The sequence below is a fragment of the Natrix helvetica genome (assembly GCF_964273705.1).
Source record: "Natrix helvetica genome assembly, chromosome: 6".
NCBI classification, from domain to species: domain Eukaryota; kingdom Metazoa; phylum Chordata; class Lepidosauria; order Squamata; family Natricidae; genus Natrix; species Natrix helvetica.
The window spans coordinates 35,147,340-35,171,566 of NC_138553.1; the positions used below are offsets into that span (position 1 = coordinate 35,147,340).

Sequence of the window (24,227 nt, forward strand, 5' to 3'; positions counted from 1 at the left end):
TTTATAAAGTTTATCTAGTTTTTCAGAAAGGAAAACTCAAGAGAATAAGAAAATTACCTAAGAAAGCAAAAAGATAATATGAATTCATTGTGACAGCATGGTGTTTTGCATACTTACTTTTGTTGTTCCTGCATAACATGGATTTGTTCAAGTTTGGTCTTGTGTTCAGCTTCCAATTTATTTAACATCTCTTTTATGACTGAAATAAAGGAATTAAACTAGAAGAGAAATATATTTAACATGAAGAAATATGAAAAACACCAGTCTTCTAATATAGAATATGCACCAAGAGAAATCTAATAAATTAAAATGGGCACCACAAAATCATTATGTGAGGAACACAGTGTGACATTCAGCAATCCTATGCACATTTAATTAGAAAACATGCTGAATTCAATGACTTTATTTATATACTTACTGCAAAGTATATGTAATATAAGAACACATGCCTTGTGGGCTTTTTTATATTTTTCATTAAATTTATAAGGATTGTAGTGATGTTAAAGGTGTGTTGACTAGTGAAATAAATGAATCTGTATTTTTATAGAAAGATGCTGCTATGTTGTTGGTTGAGAACCTGAATATGGTGAAAAAAGCAATATGGGAATGAAAATTAATGTACCATAGGATGCTTCTTAAAGACAGGGAAATGGATAAAAGAGAAATATTAGGATATGCAAATGTTGGTAGAAAAAATACTGCAAGGAATGAATGTTTATAAAAGAAGTTACCATTTCTGCATATAAGCCTGTACTTCTGTCCACTTTGTTATATGGAACTGAAGCTGGAAGAAAGAATGAGGATAAAATTGCAAAACAAAAGAGGAAGGAAACAAAAAAGTAATGGTTGGATGGAATTGATAAGAATCTCGGAAAGAACTGAAAAAATTCAAGAAAAAAGTAACATACTAATTGAGGTATGGATGTCATAAAAACAAGGATGGTTTGCAAGGACAGAACTATATAGAGCAGTGATGGCTAACCTTTTCTGGACCAAGTGTCCAAAGCGTGCATGTGCGTGCATGAATGCGTGCATGCCCGAATCCTCAAATCCAATGTGTGTGTGGCCCCTGCATATGCGCTCCACCCCTCATACATGCATGGTAGAGACCCAAAAAACAAGCTGGCTGGCGGGAGGTGCGTGCACATGTGCTGCGGAGCTGGACTGGGGTGACGGCTTGCATGCCATCAGAGAGGGCATTGTGTGCCACCTCCGGCATGCGTGTCATAGGTTTGCCATCATGGGTATAGAGTAATCACAAATGTTGGTACAAACTACTGTTTGATTTCCTTCTTTTTTTTCTACTATCATCTCCCTCCACTTTCTTTTCTTTTTCCTCCCTGCACTTTGCAAAACACTGCTTATCCTGAAAGGGAAGAGGGTGGTGGATAGACGTGCATATATGTGTACACAACAGTGCAGTATTAAGTTTAACTTAGCTGGCCTGGCCTAACTGTAGCTTTTGTGTCCCTCTAGCCTATATTTTAAATTTTAAATGCTTAGGGATAGATTTTTTAGGTTATTTTAATTTTTAACTGTAACTGTACAGCCTATCATATAATTTGTTTTAATGGGTATTTATAATTATCTAAGTTTGTATATTGTTTTATTGTGGTCTGTACACCACCCCGAGTCCCTTTGGGGAGAGGGGGCGGTCTATAAATTTAATAAATTAAATTAAATTAAGGTCTAAAATAGTGTTATCTTAAAATACATAATACAAATTAACAAACTGCCCCCAAAGTACACTTAAATTATTTTATGTACTTAACCTGATCTATGCATGTAAACGTTTTACATTTATTTCCCAAATAATTCAAACACATTTGTACCCAATGGGTTTTTTTCTCAGTCTATGTGTATGTGTGGGTCTCAAGCAGCTCTTTTATCATTCTCCTGGCCTAGACAGTTGCCCCTTCCAAAAGCCTTCAGGCAAATAAATGTAATGCTATTACTCATTAATGGCATGAAAAATGTTCAGTACAGTTGGACCCTGAAACTTTATTAGTGATTTAAATATTAGGACATGGGAATGAAGTCTGCAGTAACGGATATATTTCTCTTAGGGTTTTCCGTAAAAAGAAGATTTAAGTAAGGACAGGGATGGAGGCAAGGGTTTGTTGCTTTGTGATTAACAGTTCTAGTCTCTTAATCACAATGGATGATTTTTTTGTCAGTGTTCACAACTTTGGGGGATATAAAGAAATATTTCACAGCCTTATTCCCATGCTTAGTGCTCTTTATAAGCTTTCTTTCACATGTTTGGAAAATGTTGGAAATCTAATCAGGTCACTGTACTCTCTGTAATATTGTTGCCAATTGAGCAAAAGAGAAATAAAGAAATAAAATGAATGAATATTTTAGTTATTAAAATGCTTGAATCCTCACACTATTTTTCTGAAATTGTCCAGATGAATTTACTAGCAATATACTTTTCATTCAAATCACCAGTCCCCTTCCAGTTTGCTGCCTTCTTTTTTATGAACACCATTGTATTTATATTTCCTTAGTGAGGTCAAAATATATTCATGGGTATTTGCAGGGGAGGGAACAAATGAATGCCATCTCATGATGGAGCCAGTACAACTTAAGACCCGGGTGTCAAACTTGCGTTGTCACAGCGGCGTCATGTGATGTATCGGGACTTTTTTCTCCCTTTGCTAAACCTGGCATGGTCATGGCCAGCATGTGACGCAACCGGCTCGTGGGTCGCGGTTTGATAGCTCTGACTTAAGACTTGCCTCAGACATCAGCTTGCAAGTACCGTATATAAGAGCAACACTGATGTCACTGCATATTGCCTCTTTGGCATAATTGTACTTCATTGTAGAGACTATACATATTACCTATGCTGAAAATTATTTTTATTACTTCCACCATTTCAAAAAACAAGAATAACTCAACTGGTGCAGGCTAAGTGTGATCTTTTCTTTAAAGAAGGTTCCAAATTGGAAAGTCCGCTCCTTCACCAAAAGAAATCATGGGATGAAATCAAGAACAATTCAGTTCCCCTGACTTCTGCAGAATTGCACTCAAAATAGCTTTAATGCAAAATAGTGAAATATAAAATGAACATCTCGTCTGTGATCCAAGTTTGGATTCTTTATGAGTAACTCCAATATTACATTTTTATACTGACAACATATGATTAATCATCTTACCTGATTTAGATTAAGATTGTTCTCAATGCTAAGAGGAATCAGATGTGGGAGCACCTTTCCTGCAAGTTGTTCTTTTGTAATTCCCAGCTTTTTGTGACTAAATGTACATTTGTAAATGCCTGTTATGAAATATTAATGGTTTAACTATTTATCTTGTTATAATGAATCACAATCATTATATTTTACTCTGAGCACAAGACTAGTTTCAATTAAATAATGGAAACTTTCATTGCACTTTATATATATAGTTGCATACAAACATATTGATAAACCCTCCAGTCAGTTTACATGCTTCAAAATAATAGAAACTGATTACATAACATAAAGAACTATTTTTTTAAAAAAAAAAGAATGAGCGCATACCTATTATTTATCTGCAGTTGCTTACAAAATCAAATAATAATGTAGTGAATATGACAAGAACAGAAATTTGGCACACCTCCAAATTAACCACATTATTTTTAAGTTGTTAATAAGGCCCCAAAAGATGGTGAGTCATTTGCTACAATTACCTAGGTAAAGATGAATACTCTTTGACACTTTTAACTTCTCAGGTTGTGAGTGTCCTATTTACTTTCAGCAACCATGATCTCCTCTATATAGCTGTCTGCCTATTTGAGAATGAAGATAATTTATATTTATAAAGCAGGGGAAATCTATTTAAAAAATCTCTAAACACTTTCTGCTAGCCATTTCAGTTGCAAGAAGCTACATGTAGCTATTGAAGTCAAGACAAGGAAGACCAAGAAAAATCTCTGCTAGAGCTGTTCCCAAGCTGGTAAGATCTAGAAAAATGGAATTCACAGATCACTATAAACAAACAACTGAAAAGTTTGGCTAATTCTAGAGTAGCTGACTAGATCTTTTGCTTACATAACAAAGATCTACCGTATGTGTTCAAACAGATTTGCTAAAATTGGGACTTTCCATTTGATGCTGGCATTCAGTAATTTAGTATGTTTAATTATTCCAGGGGCTTTGAATTGTTTCAGTGCATTGTAAATTTGCCAATCTCAGTAATGACACTGGAGGCCAACTTGCTAATTCTTCTGGGCAAGAGACTGGTCTCTTAAACTATTACTAAACTGAGTTCTGAAGTATAGTATTTGGCCATATCTCTGAGTCAGAATGTAGAGAAGTATCTTTTGCAATAGCAAAGACTACAAAGTACTAGAATCCTATGGAGTTTTATAATCAGTGAAGAAAATGAAACTGGTAACAATCAATCATAAAGAACTTACAGAAAAGTAAGAAAAAGACTTCGACTTTTGCAGTTCCCAGACTGGAATGTTACTGAAAATCTGCAAGGAAATAATCCATTGTATATAAGAAGACCTTCCTGAACCAGTGGACTTCTTCAAGAAAGAGTGAAAAATCTTCCAGAAAGAAGAAATAGAAAGCTGGCTAGAGGTAATTTTGAACGTTTTTCTGCCTGCCAAATGAGATATTACAAAATACTGACTGAAAGAGCAAAAAATGGTGGCAAAAAATCAGAAGGACCTTTTGATTAAAATACACAAACTTTTCTAGCTGTAGCTGAATTCATCAAATGATTTTATGCACTAACTGATGTAGGATTTAAATCGCGGTGAACCGGAAAGTGGGTGGGAGATAGACTGGTTATGCTAATGCAGGTTAAAAGTGAGACAGATTTCCAGATAATTTTGAATTTGTAAACAACTGCACATAAACATAATTGTGTTCACATTTGCAGCAAGATTTCATGCAGCAAGATTTCATGCTTGTTTCCATCTATTTGTCCACCTCCTCTTTGTATATTATACATACATATGTTTTGTCCATATTTGTATTTTTATGTGTTTTATTGTACGCCGCCCCGAGTCCTTCGGGAGAGGGTGCGGCTAAGAAATAAATATTATTATTATTATTATTATTAAGTTTGTACAAGACAGAGATTGGTGTTAGCGTCTATTCATTTAGGGATTCACTGAAACTAAAATTTGAGCAGAGCTGTTCAAACTGTTGCATGCAATTACAAATGTATGAACATGTTTTGTATTTCTTTTAATTTGAGGGGAAACAAGATGGTGAAGTTGATTATTTTTTCAACTAGATATAATAATATGTTCCTGGTAGCTAATATATATTGATACAGAGTTTGAACTAAAAAGAAAATATTGGGAAACTAAACAAGTTACACACCTCTGAGCCATATTATAAACATATTGTTTTTGAATCAGTACACCGAAAGTACTGTAGAAGAATTATGGTAGACACACAAAAAATAGAAAGTTGTATTACCTAAGATTCCCATAAGGACTGCAGGTTCTTTGGAAGGAATTTGTTGCAAAAAAGGCAGAATATCATCAAGAACAAACCACTTATCCAAGTATTCCAAAATTTTTCCCAAGCAGACTAAGGAATTTACACGAACCTAATAAAAATATAAACAAATCATCTCAACTTTTATGAACAAAAGGTGATTTAGAATGAAATTTCATAAACAAGCTATTTAATCACTTAAAACCTATGTGTACATGGGATGCAATTCCTACATTTCCTTTCCAGACTTAAACGGTGTGGTTTTATGTACACAGAAGCAGTGAAAACTTATTCTTACACAGGAAGCTTCAAAAATAATATAATTGTAACAATTTGTTGCATGAAAAATATAGTAAAAATTCTGCAGTTTTTTTAAGTCAAACAGTCTACCTACTTACCTAATATGAAGTAGGAAAATTCATTTGTTAATTAAATTATCTTATCTTATGGGGCTGCTCTAGGAGGTTACAAAAATAAAAAGGAAGAAATGAAAAGAGTGTAAACAAACTAGAAATAAAATAACAGAATAAATAAATAATGAAAAAATAAGAATGTATCAATACAACCAAAAAATGGAGGGGGGAGAGCAAAGCAAGGGAGAGATGTGAAGTCTGTCATCAAACCAGCAGCCATTTCAACAGCAGCAGCAACAACAACAATAACAATAATGTTTATTTACAAAATGCATATGCTATACAGATCCTTAATGGTTCAAGATGACTTACAAAAATACAAATCTGTGCTAAATTAGATTTAATATCAAGTAACATTATTAAAACTAAAAAAAGCAAAATACAAACAATGATAAAGAAGTCTGTATTAAAACTTACAGCAAGAGATGAAGTTTGTAAACATGCATTTTTAATTCTTGGTATCAATGAATTTTTCATTGAGGGATAGTCTATAAGGTTGGCAAATGTGGGAATTATATTTAAACAGAGTTCCTGCAAATAAAAAGACCACAATCGACATATAAAAATTGGATGTTAGAGTTAACTTTTTTAAAAAAATAATTGTTAAGCCATTGTTTTTAATTTCTGTTTACACTAAATGATTAATATTTTAAGACAAAATGTATACCTAGGTCGAAGGCAGGATGAAGGATGGAATGTGGGAAGCATTGCGTAAAATATTTGAGGTTGGAGCACTCACATCTTATCAGAATCGCAAACTTAGTTTGGAACAAGCAGCTCTATTCATTCATGAAATAAGCTGATACTGAAATGGACCATTCTAATTATGAATGTTCAAAATGGCCTGTTTTTAAGCCAAACACTTCCAGTAAAATTGGAACGGTATGCCCTGACTTTGGAATGCTTTTGTGAAACTAGAACAGAGAGCATTTGAAAGTCAGAATGATACATTTAGGATCAGAACTTTTCAACCTCGAAACATTTTACATGCTTCTAAAGAAAAGGATATTTATTTGTTCATCCTTCCTTTTGACCTGAAAAACAATCAGTTCATACAGTCAATGTTGTAAGAGAAAGTGATATTCCAAAATTTAAAAAATGCAAAAATTAAAAAAATTATCATCCTGCTTTTTAAATATTTTTACTGCTTTTTAAGACCTGATAGAAATACATGAAATAAAGATCGGATAACAGCCTCTTTCAAAGATCCCAAATACATTTCAATTATAACAAAAGTTGAACAAAACATATGGTTGTCAGACCTGTATTTGAATTGATGGTGCTTCTAAGGCTCTATAAACCATTGGCAGAACACTGTTCTTTATTTCATCTGAAGGTGTTTTGGTTAGTAGTAGATCCATTTTTTGAAGAAATATCAAGAGAATCTGTTTAGGAAATGCAAATTTTAAAAAAATTACTTTCCCTTATTTTGTTAATCAGACTAATATTTCAGAATAACTTTTAGTGTAACGTTTGGTACCAATCTGTATTCAAATGTCAGTATATATAGCAAATATATTCACTTACCATGTTGCTAGCCTGGAAGCATGGAAAACAAGAACACCAATTTTAAAATAGAAATTACTAGTACGTACTTATTGGAATGTGTAGCAGAATGCAGTAAATCCACAAAACGCAATATGCTAGACCTAGAAACTAATTCTGCTCACCTGGCAGAAATCTATTCCAGGGAATTCCATCTAGGATTCTGAAACAAACTATGGCTGGAACTTTACAGACTGAAAACATTTTATGAAGGTACAATAGTTCTATCTTTTCTTTTCAGCATGTCAGTGTACTCTGACTTTAAGGCACACATTTTTGTCACTATTTAATGGGAAATACAAAAAGTTCAATAATAGGAAACAAGAATAATGTTTAAGATACAAATGTACCTGGATTGGTTCCTGTTGTCTAAAGACAGGGCTGAGGTCAGGTAGAATTAGTTTAATGTATTCTTCTTTGGTACATTCCTCCGCGATGAGCAGAACATTAGGCAGAACAAAAGGTACCATGTCTGGATTTACAAATTCAGATGTTAAGCAAGGCAAAATTCTTTGCACTATAACACGCTGAAAGAAAATAGATATCTTACTTTTCAAAGACATTAGAAGATTTTTATAATTAACCTTAAATATTACAAATGCAGCATTTTCAAAAATAATTTTATAACTGGTCCATCCTGTAACTATCTTTTGTAAAACATGTGAAATCAGCAACATTTATCAATCCAAAAGGAGGTCGTTACAATGTATATTTCCCAAAACGAAGTCATTACAATGCACATTTCATTTACAATATACAGCATTGTGCTGGCATTTATTAAGATATTTGGAAGTTGCTAACCTTAGGTAGTTTTGGTAAAACTTTTGGCAGCCCTTTGAAAAACTGTGATTTTTGAAGATTATCTCTTTGGAATAAAGAATCAAAGTACTGTAATGTCATTGCCCCAACATCATCAAAGAATGGTATCTAAAAAATAGATAAGAAATAGCATTTCATTTTAATTAAGATTAACAGATTATTCAATGAATATTAAAGTGTCTGGGAGTAGGACAGTATACAATTTAATAACAAATAAATGGGAAAAAAATAAAGATAAAAATCAAATAGACATTTTTCTTGATGTATTTCGTAAGTATCACTTATTTTCTAAGCAACTACAGATAGTCTCTAAAAAGATATTCTGCCAAAAAAATCTCCATGGAATTACTGAGCATTGGCTCTGTTAATAAGAGAATAATAACCACTGACATTCCAACCTCCCACAAACCAGGGTATTTTAACAAAACATTTTAAAACGCTATATTCATTGTCTATTGAAGACTTATGTTCTGCAGTTATTTCTATTTACTCACTTTAGTCATTTGGTCTGCATCTGGTCTGACTGCAGGAGTGACATTTAACAACAGTTTCACATGCTCACGGACATCATCTGGGATGTTTTGAAGATTACTGGAATTCAACCGGCTAAGCTGTACAGAACACATGCCATTCATCATTAACAACAACAAAAAATTCCTGCCTATAATATGTGTACAGTGTTTCCCCGAAAATAAGACAGGGTCTTATTTTCTTTTGACCCCCCCCTGAAATAAGCACTTGGCCTTGTTTTCGGGGAGGTCTTATTATTTTTGAGGTGCAGGAGGCGGCAAGCGTGATCACCTCATGGCTGCTGCTGTGTTGCAATATTTTTGCGGATGGCTTATTTTGGGGGGAGGACTTATTTTACCACATGCGCTCAAAATCCCAATTGGGCTCATTATCTGGGAAGGTCTTATTTTCAGGGAAACAGGGTACTATATAAAAACCTTTCGGTTTTGAATCTCAGCATAAAAAATATACATTTTCATGCTCACAAATCAAGTCTAGTATCTGAAACCAGACATTATAAATCAATACAGGTAGTCCTTGAGATACAACCATAATGGAGCCTGCCCATTACGGTTGCATGTCAGTGATCTTTAAGCGAAAGAGCCTCATTTAGCCATCCCACACCCTTGTCTCCCTGATGCAGCTATTAAACAAAGCTGAAGGTGGTTAAATGGAGCACATGGTGCCTTAGGTGGAGGAGATTCTGGGAGGCCTATGCAGGCCCAGAATCATCTGTCCTGTACCTCCCATGGTTACTTAAATCCCCTGAAGCAACCCATGTTCAGCTTCTCATCCCATGGGGTTCCCACAATCCTTCAGCGTTCTTCCCACCCAGCAAGTAAGGGAAATCAAGCCAGCTGGAACCTGCAAGCCTCCAGCTGCCTTCCCACCCAGCAAGGACGTAGAGATCAGGCTGCACAGGGTTTGCAATCTCCAACATACAAGGGGAGATCAATTCATCCAGAGCTTGGAAACCTCAATTGAACAATGGGAGATCCCACCCAAGGACTTGCAGGACTCTTGCTTGCTCAGCAGTGCCCAACTTACCTTTTTGTTTTTGTATCTTCAGAAAGAGACACCTGGCCCAATATAGAATCAGTTTCTTATAACCCCAGACTCGTGGCAAACTCTTATGCTATTTTGCCACAGATTTTATTCTCACAATAGTTTTGTTTTAAGGAGGCTCCACTTTTTTCCATTTGTTTGTGGAATTTATGGAGCCTCCTTAAAAAGGGAAATCCCTACAGATTTGCAAGAACACTTGTTTTGCCAGGAGGCTATGTCCGTAAGAAAGCTGATCCTATATTAGCCTGGGTGCCTCTCTCAGAAGCTGAAAAAACAGAAAGATGAGTATTGCTGCGCTGTGAAGCATGCTGAGTCCTGAAAGTCCTTGAGTGGGAAGGAAGCTGTCAAGCACCGGATAGCTGATCTCCTCTTGCTTGCTGAGTGAGAAGATCGCTAGTGATAGCTTACAAACTCCAACTGACTTGCATCCACTTACAGCCAGCCTGATTTCCCTTGGGTGAATGAGGGCTGCAAGGATCCAGCAGGGTGGATGAATTCTGCACCATCCCTGCATTCAGCCATAAGGGCAAACGATGGCAAGGGTGCTGCAGCAATCGTAACTTTGAAACCAGGTTATAAGTAACTTTTGGAGAGTCTGTTGCAACTTCAAAAAGTTGCTAAGCAACTAATCATAAGTTGAGGACTACCTGTATTTGACAATACATATTAATAGATTTAAATGTACCTGATCCAGCTGTCTGCTGAAGCTTTTATATATATCTTGTTTGTTGACCTCAAAAATTGGCTTCCCATTATTAAATATAGCAAATATAATTGCCCCTAGAGAATACATGTCACTAGCTGTTTCACAGCTTACTGAAAGGATGTATTCTGGTGCCAAATACTGAGGATTTGGAAGACACAAAGATGGTAAATTTGGATCCCATTCTTTAGAAGAGTATTTGGGCTGCAATAAGAAATGTAGTGAAGTCATATATTTTGAAACAATCAAATTTAAATCAAATTTACTCTAGCCAAGAAATATTAACATTCAAAAGTACTACCTTAACTACGTATCTATATTTTTAATAGATATATTCCAATTTTAATTGAAATTTATTTAATTTTTTGATGCACATTTTTAATATTACGTGAAAAAGGCAAAACTTTTCTTCATAAGAACATATAACAGATATTAAAAATATAGCATCCTACTTAATTTTAGGGTTGTTAGATACCTAATGGACAAGGGATAAGCTTCAACCATGGCAAGAGCAAGTTGGTGTGGATTTTAAGGCCCTTTTCCTCTGGGGATTTTCCATCCTTAACTCTGTATGGGGGTGCATTTGGGAATCCTCTTGGACTCTCAGGTCCTGCTTGAAGAACAGGTGACAGCCATGGCCAGGGGGGCATTTGCACAGGTTTGCCTTGTACATCAATTGTGGCCATTTCTGGATTCGAAGAGCCTGCTTATAGTGACTCATGCCTCATGGATGTAGTGGTATGGTGTAGTGTTTGGTATTTCCTGTTATTACTATAATACCTGTGTTCCATGAGCTGCCCTGGCAAAAGGCTGTCATTATCTATAAAACCTCCATGGCACATGATAGGCAATCTGTAGTTCCGTTTTCTATTTTTTTTTGACTCACCAGATCTAGTAGACAGATAGACATGCCCCATGCTCCTATCAATGCCATCTTGCAATAGTGGTGAATATCTGTCATCTTGTTGGACCCCAACCCTTTTAGCTTTTCACCAACCAATGAAAACCTGGCTGTTTCCCCACGCATTTTTGGATAGATGAGTTGTTACTACTGATTGTGACTGAGGCTATTATTTATCCTTGGGCACTAGGCAATTGTGTGCAGTAGGGTTTTGCGTTTTTATTTTATAGACTATCAAAGTCACTTTTGGGAGTTGGGGACTATATAAATAATATAAAATAAACAAATAAATAATTCACTAGCCTGTCCTCCATAACCTCCTCAAAATCCATAAAATCTTAATTTGTACTAAAAAGTACAAACAACAAATCTTATACAAAATTTTCATCTATGATAATATCATGTGTTTGTCTATCTGGTAAAGTAAAGGAACTATCATATTTTCAGAGTATAAGACGCACCTTTTTCCCTCAAAAAGAGGCTGAAAATCTGGGTGCGTCTTAGACACTGAATACAGGATTTTATGCCTCCTGAAATCCCCTCCCTTCACCAAAATGGCTGTGCATAGCCTTTAGGAGGCTTGCAGAGTGCTCCTGGGGGCTGGGGAGAGCAGAAATGAGCAAAAAATGGGCCTTTTTTGTTCAATTTTGCCCCCCATCCAGCCCTCAAGAAGACTCTGCAAGCCTCCTAAAGGCTATGCATGCCAGGTTTTTTTGACAAAAAACGGGCTCATTTTTGGAAAAAACGGGCCATTTCAGGCTCGTTTATGCCCCCCCCCCACACCTCCCAGTAGCACTCTACAAGCCTCCTAAAGGCTATTCATGCTCTTTTTTGGGGGGGAAAACGGGCCCATTTCGTGAAAAATTGAGTTTTTGGGAGGTCTGCAGAGTGCAAAAACTTTTTTTTTAAATTTGCCTCTTCAAAATCTTGGTGCGTCTTATACTCTGGTGCGTCTTATACTCCAAAAATACGGTATCACGTATTAACTCATTGTAAACTTTTAAAACTTTAAAATAAGCTAAGTATTAAACTCTTAGTTTTTTCAGCTGGGCTTTATTTAAGAAAAATAACACATTAAACAATTTATTACCTCTTGTTCAGATGGATTTATTGATTGAATACAGAAGTCAAATCCCATAATTTTCCATGCACCGCTTTTATTCAAAATTATGTTTTCAGGAGTAAGGTTGCCATGGACCATTTTCACACTGCTGTGTAGAAATGACAAGCCTTCTGAAACCTGTTGGGAAGGACAAGTTATATTTTTGTGATAGTCTTTCTTCCCCAATTTCCTGAAAAGTACTTATTATGATGGATTATATTTTTGCTTGCAAGCACTATCTCAATACTCCACACAATGTAACCAAAACATACTTGCTTATCCAATCAATTGTAATGAGGTCTTTAAGCCCTTCTTATTCATGAGAAATTTTTGCACAATTTACACAAGAACAACTATTCTAGAACACAGAGAGTAGGATTCAAATGACCAAGATATCTGAATAAGATAATCTGTTGAGGAATTCCCAAAAATCTTTTAAGAACTAAATGCAGCCAAGGACTGAAGTTTTTAATTATCTAAAATGTGTGAATTCACTTGCAGATTATTTTACAACATGCAAGGAATAGATATACAATTATTGTAATTTTTATTGTAAACACTATTTTATTGTTTTCTTTTTGTCGAAGGAAAATAATGTGGACGAAGTGCCTCATTTATATATGGAATACGTAAAGGTGTTCAAAAATAGAACACAGCATCCAAAATGTTGCAATATCCACTTCTTCAAATATGTTTACTTACATATCTTTAGTCATGTAATGGTCCTCTTGTCTCCAAGTCTGGTAAAATTATAATACATTTACCCATTTATAAGCACACAAAATTTTGAATTGACTACAGTTGTAAGTAATAAAGTTATAAGTCAATGTATACCTGAAGTAAGCCATATTTTGTTTCCACATCATACAAGTTATATTCTTTGATGTCAGATGGCAAGGGTGAAGGAAGATTCTCCCAGTTACCCAATATATTAGCCAAACTTGCACTAACTGGTTCTGTACAAAATGCTAGACAATCTCTAAAAGAAAACAAGGATAGTTTTACTAAACATTCCAAATGTTCAATTTTTAAAAAGAAATAGGTATACTAATGCAGGTAGCTTATAGTTGTATAGCATCTGGAAAATTCACAGGACATTATTATAAGTGAATATATTTCAATTTGTAATCTTAACGGCAAGTACCAAAATCCCAACTACATAAATCACCATTATTTTGCAAGAATCAACAGCAGTTAAAATCCTTTAAAGCTTCTCAGAATTACTGGAAAAAGAAGAAAATGAAATGAAATTTCTGAATATTTTAAATAGATCCCTTTGATTTTTCCTTATAAGACTCTCTTGCATTCACAGAATGCAAACTGAATTAAATGCATGTATTTCATCACCCATTATACCCAGGGTATAAAATATTTGAAAAGTATTTAAAATATGGGTATAAGTTGTAAACCCTTGCTTTATTTAGAAATTTATGTAAGTATTTGAAAAAGAATTCAGTTTTTTACAATTCTATATTCTATACTGCACTTTGGTCATCAATTTTCAAAATTCATCAGAATCTAATTATTAGACTGTTTCACTTTGAATCTATTATTACTTTAGCATCAGAATTTTTTACCGGGATTCTTCTAGTGGATGCTGCACAGTTAGCAGCCGAGGATGTCGAAGTCTTGTCAACTGCTGAACTCCACGTTTTAAGCAATCAATAATTTGATCCTTCTCAAATTTCTGATATTTATCCATAAGTTTTTTATCAAATACAAAGACTGCCACTTCCTAAACATAAGGTATACAAGTGTAATTAATGAACCATTTATATGTTATGTGTATCTTACTAAAGAAAACTACATATTTAATATTTTACTTTAAAATAATTCTACTTGATGTCTTTTAATTGAAAACAAGTCATTTCACCACTGTTAGAGAATTGCCATCTTGTACCGGTGGTCTTCAACTTACAACCACAATTGAAACTGGAACATCTGTTGCTAAGCAAGACACATATTATGAGTCATGCCCAATTTTATAATCTCTTTTGCCACAGTTAATCAAAACAATGCAGGTTTTTAAGTGAATCATGCAGTTGTTAAGTGAATCATGTTAAGCAGATCTAGCACTTGCCATTGACTTTGCTTGTTGGAAGTTGGTTAGGAAGGTCACAAGTGGTAATGATGTGATCCTGGGATGATGTAACCAGTAAACACATGTTGATTGTCAACTGCCCAAATTTTGATCATGTGACCACAGGAATTCTGTGACAGTCATAAGTACAAGAACCAGTCATAAGTCATCTTTTTCAGCACCGTTGTAACTTTGAATGGTCATTAAACGAATGGCTGTAAGTTGAGGACAACCTATATATAAACCACACTTAAACTACTATATCTATTCAGAATTTTCAAGCTATGTCTTATGTAAAAAAAATAAGCTTTATGTTCAGGCACCTGATTCTGTCATATTCTCTTTTCATGTGACAGAAATACTTTATTAAAAGTACAGTTTTTTACTCTATTACATAGTGGTGCTGAAAAATTCACTGGAATGTTAACACAGTAAGTACAATAGAACAATTTTCCTGATAAACTACTTCCATTCTTGAATCACAAAATCATTTGGCCACAGAAGCAAACAATGGCACCAACATCAATAGCCACCATAAAACAATACTCTACTTAACACATCAATTACAATGTCCAGGAATTTCATGGAGGTGGTCAAGTATTAAAGAGGCAGTGGATAGGAGGGAGGGGGGCAGAAAGTATATACAATAGCTTTTCAATAAAGGACTGGAAAGAGTTCAGTACGTAAATAAATATACATATACAAAGGGATAGCATGTTTCAATATACTTTTCCTGGTAATATTTAATATATTTTTATCCCAGAAATATTTACTGAGTCTAGATCTCTTCATTTTAGATCTCTTTGGCCACATACCACACGTTTATTAGGACATGAGATACACAATAAAAACACAGTAGTCGCTACAAAAACTCTTAATCACAGAGGCAAAATATAAATTAATGAATTTTTAGCTTGGCTGTGGAATTACATATTGCTGGTTCTTTGTCATAGTTACTGAATGCCATTTCTCCCATACAATGTCTGAAATTCCAACCAATATATCCCAACCTAATTCCCGTCTTCCAGTAGCAATAACAAACAGTACTTCAACAGGGCAGCATATACCAACTACATAAATATAACTAAAAACCCTCTGTTGAGCAAGCAGGAATTTAGGAATGGCCCTAACTCCAGTGATAAGAAATAAGTGGGAGATAGATTAGAAAATACAAGATAACACGAATATATTACAGCGTAAAAAACTGCCCAAAGATTAGCATGCTTAATAACTAACCATTTTGTCACTTTTAAAAATCAGCAAATAAGAAAATAAATGATAAAAATGTGATTATCGGTATATCCAAAATATATTGCTGCTAAATATTTTTAGGATATAATTTTCACTCTTGGTTTGACGTTGTGCTCCATCCTGAAAACCTGCACATTTTTAAAAATATTTATCTAAAGAAGAGATGATTTGATATTTAAGAAATCCTACTCTCAAAGAAAAATGAGACATGGCTGTGAATATTTTTTTAAAAGGGTAGAGCTAGAACAAAATAATTACTAATTAAAAATTACTTGTGACATGAAGTATCTTATTTATGAATCTATCAAACTCAGACATAATCACTCTCGGCTACCAGCATTTCTGACAACCACCCTAAATTGGATTGGAATTTCTATCACCAAGCATAGCAGTTATTAGATGATCATTTTGATAATGTGATCATGGAGGTGCTGCAATAATTGCATTATCGCAGGATTAATGCAATAATCCCACCACACTAAAGTAAAGATATATTCAAGCTGTCTTATTGACATCTGAATACTCAATAGCAATGTAAGCACACATGTCTGAGATAGATTACGATAGACTTCATATATCTACTTACAGATAGACAACTTCCTTAGATTGAAACCCAAGAAGTTATAGTATATTTAATTCTCTTTAGTTTTCTCGTAACTTTTAAATATTGAGACACTTTAGAAACCTAACAGGAACATATATGAATGTCACTTCCACAAATATTATAATGTTGAGCATAGTTAATAACTTCTATTCTGCCATTGTAAACTACATACTCTCTTTTGAAAGACCATTGTGATTATATAGATTTCTTTCTCAAAAAGCTTACCTGTTTTGTTGACTTTTTAAAGCCATTAAAAATTTTCCAAGCAAGTCTGTTGCCACCACTAGCAATGTGCCGACCAACATCAAATTCCCTGGTTACTGGATTTCCCATGACTGCACTTGTGACATCTGCAGTCACTTTTGTAACAGTGCTCTTCAATTTATTTAGCATCAACTCCATTGTTATGGCAATTCTGCAGCACGTTTACCTATAAAGGAAATAATTATTGAAATTGTTTTGGAAATTTTAACACGAATAGTAACATATACATCATTTACTCACTAAATGTGTTACTTGCTTTCATTATTTAAATGAAAGCTTGATGTCACAATAATATTTTTTTAAAATATTTTTGTATCCCTTTTTAAATTTGAACAATGAACAGTTAACACCATTTAAATGTCCAATATTTGTTTGAAAACTTTCATTGATGGAGCACTCATGATTCCAAGAGGCAGACTGTTTCACTAACTCTCACAGTCAATTGGATATTTCAAGTTGGTTTTCTCTTTGGAAAGCTATTTTCTTTGAAATGAATTCATATTCTCTTCCCTGTCACAATTCTTTACATATTAAAATATTGCTATCATGTCTAATCTTAGACTTCTCTTGTTCAGGTAAACACATATAGTTCTTTTTATCGTTATTCATAGGATTTAACCTTCAATCTCTTCATCATCTTTGTTGCTCTTCTCTACACATTTTCCAATTTCTCAGTATCATTCTTGTATTGTGATAACCAAAACTGTACACAGTATTTTAGATGTAGTCTGACCAGTGCAGCGTAAAAGAGCATGATTACTTCCTGTAATCTCAACATATATCCCTGTGATCCAGCCAACCATCACATCGGAACTTTTCACAACTGTCTCACACTGAAGAAGTACTCCCCATTCTATCTTGTAATGTTGGTGCATTGACTTAAAATTTGCTAAAATACCATTTGTCTGAAAAATATTTAAAAATATTTAAGAGCACTGGGTCTAGAATAGAATTCTAAGATGTCCCATTGCATACTATTCTGTAAACACAGACCCATTGATTATGTGCCATCAAGTCATTGGTGACTCTTAGTAACTTCACACATTGATTTTCTCTATGATGAATACCTTCACTAAAGACTACATATTGGGTACAATTGTTCCACCAACTGCAAATCCACTTCATAGAGGGACAATCCATCTCACAGCATTTCATCGCATCAAGAAAGAGGCTACAGTCAACTGTATCAAGTGTCTCACTGAGGTTTAGGTACAGTAATCCGCAGCATTCCCTTGGCATACTAATCTAATCACTTTGTAAAAAAAAATAGTAAGATTGATGCTAAGTCAACAGATCTGTCATTTCTATTTTCCTTTTTTAAAAGTATAGAATAATAGCCTTTCTCTAATCTTCTGTTACCTCCCCCTGCACTTTAGGAATACTCAAAAATTAATCAATGATTCTGAGGTTACAAATTACTTAATTTTAACTATAATATTCTCCTTATATCAGTGCAAGAAATTATGCTTCAGGCAATCATGCAACATTTCAACAAACAGTTCAATTATAAACAGATATGGATAAGATTATTTATAGGGCATCATATTTTGGATGATTGAGATTGTATTTGTGTATTTGATAATGGTCTAGGGATGACAAGATAGCAGTGTTCCAATATTTGAGGGCTGCCACAAAGAAGAGGGGTGTCGAATCTATTTTCAAAAGCACTAGAAGGCAAGACAAGAAACAATGGATGGAAACAAATCAAGGAGAGAAGTAACTAAGTAACAATTAACCAGTGAAATGGCTTGCCTTCAGAAGTTGTGGGTGCTTCATCACTGAAAGCTTTTAAGAAGAGACAACCATTTGTATGAAATGGTATGGCACTCCTGCCTGAGCAGAGGTTGGACTAGAAGACCTTCAAGGCCATTTCCAATTCTATTTTTCTATATTGTATACCCGGGATGGCGAACCTATGGCACGCGTGCCACAGGTAGCATGTGGAGCCATTTGTCAGTGAACATGAGGCATTGCCCTGTAAGCTGGCCAGTGCGCATGTGCACGCTGGCAAGCTGGCCAGCCTTTTTTTGAGGCCATTTTCACTACGGAGGACTAAAAATGGCCCTAAGGACTCCGGAAGGCGCCTAAAGTCTCCGGAGGGCTAAAACCAGCCCTATGAGGAAACTGGAAGTCCATTCCTGAACTTCCGGTTTCCCCGTAGGGGCGGTTTTTTGTGCTCCAGAGGCTTCAGGGAAGCTTCTAAAGCCTCCAAAGGGCCTCCGGGGGGGGGGCGTGGGAGGTTGTTTTCGCCCTCCCCAGGCTCCTATAAAGCCTCTGGAGCCTGGGGAGAACGAAAAAAGCATGCAAAAAATGGGGGAGGGCGCTGGTCATGCATGCACGCACGCTGGGGGTTGCGCATTGCATTATGGGTGTGGCATGCCCGCGCGTGACCCCCTTGCGCTCTCTCCTCTTTTGGCACGTGAGCCAAAAAAGGTTCCCCACCACTGTTCTATACAATCTATTTCCTCCAATGTACACAAGCTTTTACTGTAATTTTACCATCAAACCTCAGCTTTTTAATTCCAAAATAAAAATATATACATTATATCAACTGTGAACTTTGCTTTTAAGAAACAATATTTTCTATAGAAATGATAAACATGTCCTAAACAGAACCATATGTTTTGAGAATAAAATCATTGCTAACATAACACAATAATTTCTATTACATTCCATTTGTATTTAATAGAATACTGTCACCAGTTATGGCTTTCTGATATTCACTTAGCTAACATTGAACTAAATGCTTAAATCATTCTTAGCATGGAATGCTACTACTTGGATACCAATATTGACTTGTGATAAGATGGGTGGCAAACAAATTTAATTAATAAATAAATTTGATAAATGAATAAATATACATTCTCAAGAAAACAATTAACTGCATCCCTTTTAATAAGGTCTGCACATGGGACTGAAACGACATTGTTTGCTGTTGCCGCTGACATATGGTGGGACATTGATGGGAAATTTTCACTCTCTTAGTGCTGCTACATCTCACAGCAACTAAAACAGGACCATTTTATTCTTTGGGTCACTCGAGAGAGTTGATTCAGGGCACTGTTTGGCAGTGGTTCTGTTCCTTGTTGAGGGGGGGGCAAACTTGTATGGTATTATTGGAGGAAACCGAATCTTTGGATAGTGTGGTATGATGTACCTCAGGGTACAGTTTCTCCATTTCTTTTAAACACCTACATAAAGCTGCCGTGAGGTCATCATTTTGAGATTTTATGTCATCATCATCATCATGAATCTCAATCCTAAGACAAACAGGAGATGCAGTCTTGAGATGCATACAGGCAGTGTATGTCAGCCCTACAAGGTAGACCAGGCCACGTAGACCTGAAACTACTTTCATTGAGATTAACTACTGCAACAGAATTTTGCAAGGCTGAATATGCTTGTCCTCCTCCTCCTTTTACTTATTGTGTGAGTTAGGATGGTGCCCATCTAAGATGTTTTTTATACCCCTCCTCCTTCATCTGGCCTTCTGCAATGTTTATCTGCTTGTTACTTTGGTAATAAATCTTCTTCGGTCGACATTTTCTTTAATGTACGACTGAATGAAGTTGAACAGATTCATACTTAATCCTAATAAAATGAAACTGACTTTGTTACAAAGTTGTTCTATATTCATGATTGTTCCATTTACTGATCTCAAAGATGCGGTAGTGCTGCCAAAGAGCAGACATGCAATCTGGGGGTTCTCCTTGACATATGATTCCTGATAGAAGAGCAGGTGGAGGCTGTCGTCAGAAAGGCTGGTTATCTGACAACATTCACTTGATGATGATATTTTGATATGAAATTGGAATCAGCTACATTCGTTTTGAAAAAATATTTGATATTTTTCATATTACTTTTATGAAGAATGGCCTAAAAGGTTATGGTTTTTTACCATATTTTTTCACTATATTACAATTGTATATCTTCATCATGCAGTTAAAGTTATTTGAATTGATTTGTCTCTTAACCTATCAAATTATATAAGTGTTTTCCAACCTCAGCATCTTCTAAGATGCGTGGACTTCAACTCCCAAATTCTCCTGTCAACAATTCCCAATCAGCTGACTGGGGAATTCTGGAAGTTAAAAGTCAATGCATCTTAAAGTTGCTGAAGATGGGAAACACTAAATCATATCATTGTACCTGGCAAAGATAACTTTTTATTTTTCAATTTTGTTCTTGAACCATTGGTCTCTTCTAATAAACAGAGTTAAGATATGTAGTGACACTCAGCATGCTATATATGTTTTGTTATATGCTCAGGATATAATGATTTTTCTTGATAATTATGCAATGTTATTACTAAAGCTTATTCCAATCAAATGGCAATAGAGTTTATGCTGAACAAGCCTAATTTGCTGCCTCCAAGATATATTATATTTATAGATTGGGGTTTACAATTTGTGCAGATACTATCAAACACTTGAATTTATATAGTTTTCAAAATAAGTCATAAAATGTTGAATTAAAGCTAGTATTAGCTGTATATTTGAACTGTGGAATGAAAAACTAGAATACTATATCCACTTCTGGAGAATCAGTGATTCCAGTTGTTACAAAACAAAAAAATATGATTTAAAATGAAATTATTTCATCAGATGAAATAACTAGGCCATTTAGAAGAACATTTAAAATGGAGGAAAATGCAGTTTTATTGATTTCAACATATGTCAGCAAAAGTTTTGAGAAGAAACATTATTAAGGTTCCTAGTAATGGAAATGGAGCTGTATTTCTGAAACATGGATTTTGTCATTTCAGACAGAACTTTGACTATATTGAGCCTGGGACATGGAAAAGAGGATAATTTTATGAAACTGTAAATAAGAATTTTAAGGAATACATCTATAGGACTATTATCTATTTTGAAAAGCCTATGTTCTAAAAATGAGAAAATGAAACAATATATTTATATGTGGCTATGTGGTTTCTTTCTTCACAGCATAGCCACTCCTTCCCATATCTCTGCTTTTTAAATGTTTGTGCTATACCTTTTTGTTATTTTACTACCGTATTTCCCCAACAATACGATATGTCCTGAAACTAAGACCATGCCAGATTTTCGTGGTGGGCAAAAATATAAACCCTCCCCCTAAAATAAGCCCTAGTGAAAGGGTGGGTTTAGCCAGAACAGGGGGCAGCCCTTCCCTTCCCCGGTCACCTCAGGGCTTCTTGGCCCCTTAATCGGATCAGTTGGGCTGCTCCGTTCACAAAACAGCTGATTTGCGGGTGCCGCTCAGGCCTCTACCTACAGCAAATGCCGGTCGCTTTTGCAGCCAATCGCTGCTGCAAAAGAAGCCGGAGCCCAAGCAACACAATCCAAATGCCTCATGCCCTCCTTGCCTAATGCACCTGAAAAATAATAAGACCTCCCCCTCTAATAAGCCCAAGGCCATATTTCGTGGGTCAAAAAAATATAAGACCCTGTCGTATTTTCGGGGAAACACGGTATTTATGTGTGCTTTTTTAAAAAATAGAGCCTCTGGTTGGTCTATCAGCTATGACTTTTCCAGATGAAAAGACTATAAAGTTAATGACTTAATGGCTCTTGTTGTCCCAAAGCTAGACAATGGTAATTTGGTCTACGTGAAACTGCTTTTGAAAATGATCTATAATCTGCAGCTGATGCAAAATGCAGCTGCTTCCCTATTAAACAGTATTTACTAATTTAATAAGAGGAAAAAAAACCTCATCCTAGAAGCGCTGATTACTAGCAGGCTTTGGATTTGATTCAAAATCTATTAACTATAAAATCCTAAAAGATTTAATTCCTTGTAAATTTCAAATGATGTGTTCTGGGTGAAATATGCCTACTCAATGGGTGGGGCACTATAAGTATCCCTCTCCTGAGACAGTAAGGGGATGTAAGGTGGCTTTTTCAGTAGCAACATCCTCATTCTAGAAAACAGTAATCTGCCTCCTGGGATCAGAATGCCTCTTTCCCCTTTTGACATTTAGGAAAGAGTGAAAAGAGTTCATTTTTGTAGGGCCTTTTAAATGAAAGGTGCCCAGTAGCTGACAAGAGTATAGGAAGATAAGGATTTGTTTTCTGCTTGAGTAGAAGCGTACAAATTATGAGATATATCATGTATACACATCATATATGGAAATTATCCCATAATAGTTATGAAAATATTTGCAAGTCATTTAAGGATATAGAAAATATTATGGATATAAAAATTAGTACAGCTATAAACTCCAGAAATTAAGCTTAGGAACCTGTTGTAAGAAGCCTGCCTGCAGCTCTATAGAGATGCCAGGCTGAATTTTTTCTTTCCAAACAGGCTACCCAAAAACTGCTTTATGTGTGACTTAGGAAGATAACATATCTGTGAAAATAGTTTGAATTTACCCTTTTAAACTGAGAATAGAACAAACCAAATATAATTATGTAGTAAGGTATTCAATTATCCTGTATATGACTTCAGCTCATCATAACAACAAAATCAAATTTAGGAATAATTGCTCTGCTTTTTTAAGCCTGGAAATAAGGATTTCAATTCTGTTATTTTCAATGTGAAGTTAACTAAATATACTTTTGACTGGAACATCAGTAGCATTTTGGATATATGGTAAAGGCAGTAATTTCTATTTAACTGCTTCCATATCTCACAAGAAATCACTTTTAGTAAGTTGTCAGAAAAAGGTTCATAAGACCCATGACTCACAAAAAAGTAAAGAATTAAATTTCTGTGAAGCACTACTTTTCAAAACAGGGCAATCCCTGTTGTGGTTTAAGACTTCCCAAGCAAGTTTTCTCAGAGGGTGCAATAAGTGGACAATTAAAATAGATGAAATATACTCAGCCCATATTACTTTTACGCTCCGTTTGGTAAACATACAGATTTTTAAATAGGCTGTAATATCATTTACACTGTCCATTTTAAAAATACATTAATCAACCATGGAATCACTTAAGAGCAAAAGTGCTTCCATTATTTTTTTTTTTAAAAAAACGTTGATAGTTTTTGACATGTCAGACTAGATGTACGAATAGCAGCCCATTCTTTCGGATAAGTAAACGCCTAAAATAGATACGGGATTTTCACCGTGTAAGCAGAAGGTTGAAGCAGCCCTTCCTCTTAACCGGAAGAGCCTGTTAGTTAAGAAGCTCGCTTTCATTACTCTTTTTTTTCCGCCACGTCGCTCCCGACAGATCGAGCAAAACACCTTAGAGGAAAAGACGGTGGAGAGGCATAACGTCACCCAACTCTCCCTGTCCCTGCCTGCCGACATTACACCATTCGGGCCCTCCTTCCGACTCGGGAGGGAGAAAAACGGGGGGCCCTTCCCCTCTCCAAAATTTTAAGGCCACTCTCCGGCACCGGAGAGCCGAAGGTGGCCCTCAACCCGGCTCACCTCTCCCTGAAGAAACGATCCAGCCCCACAGTGGGGCGTGGTTGACCAAGTGCAGACCAGGCTCGGCTACGCCATGGCGACCACCTCAGCCGCCCAAACCTGACCGGGCTACTCCTTCCCCTTTGCTTCCGCCGCCTGCCTCTCCTGTTGTCACTGCGAGAGA

At 35.5% G+C, this 24,227-nt stretch overlaps 1 protein-coding gene across 2 annotated transcripts in view; it reads right to left on the reverse strand.

Annotated features, from left to right (window-relative positions):
• Nucleotides 1–24,224, reverse strand: part of SCYL2 (SCY1 like pseudokinase 2) — a 33,467-nt gene extending 9,243 nt beyond the window's left edge. Inside the window, exons 1-14 of one of the 2 annotated variants that reach the window (XM_081958557.1) lie at nt 24,065–24,224; nt 16,663–16,867; nt 14,080–14,237; nt 13,337–13,481; nt 12,491–12,640; nt 10,482–10,703; nt 8,716–8,832; nt 8,204–8,329; nt 7,753–7,929; nt 7,120–7,242; nt 6,275–6,388; nt 5,424–5,556; nt 3,162–3,280; nt 118–218 (exon numbers count right to left, since the gene is read on the reverse strand). In XM_081958557.1, the coding sequence (XP_081814683.1) occupies nt 118–218; nt 3,162–3,280; nt 5,424–5,556; nt 6,275–6,388; nt 7,120–7,242; nt 7,753–7,929; nt 8,204–8,329; nt 8,716–8,832; nt 10,482–10,703; nt 12,491–12,640; nt 13,337–13,481; nt 14,080–14,237; nt 16,663–16,839 (1,862 nt within the window). In that variant the 5' untranslated portion in view covers nt 16,840–16,867; nt 24,065–24,224. Of the gene's footprint in view, nt 1–117; nt 219–3,161; nt 3,281–5,423; nt 5,557–6,274; nt 6,389–7,119; nt 7,243–7,752; nt 7,930–8,203; nt 8,330–8,715; nt 8,833–10,481; nt 10,704–12,490; nt 12,641–13,336; nt 13,482–14,079; nt 14,238–16,662; nt 16,868–19,896; nt 19,929–24,064 lie in introns of those variants that run through there. The other variant, XM_081958558.1, reaches the window with a different exon arrangement.
• Nucleotides 24,225–24,227: the final 3 nt, after the last annotated feature.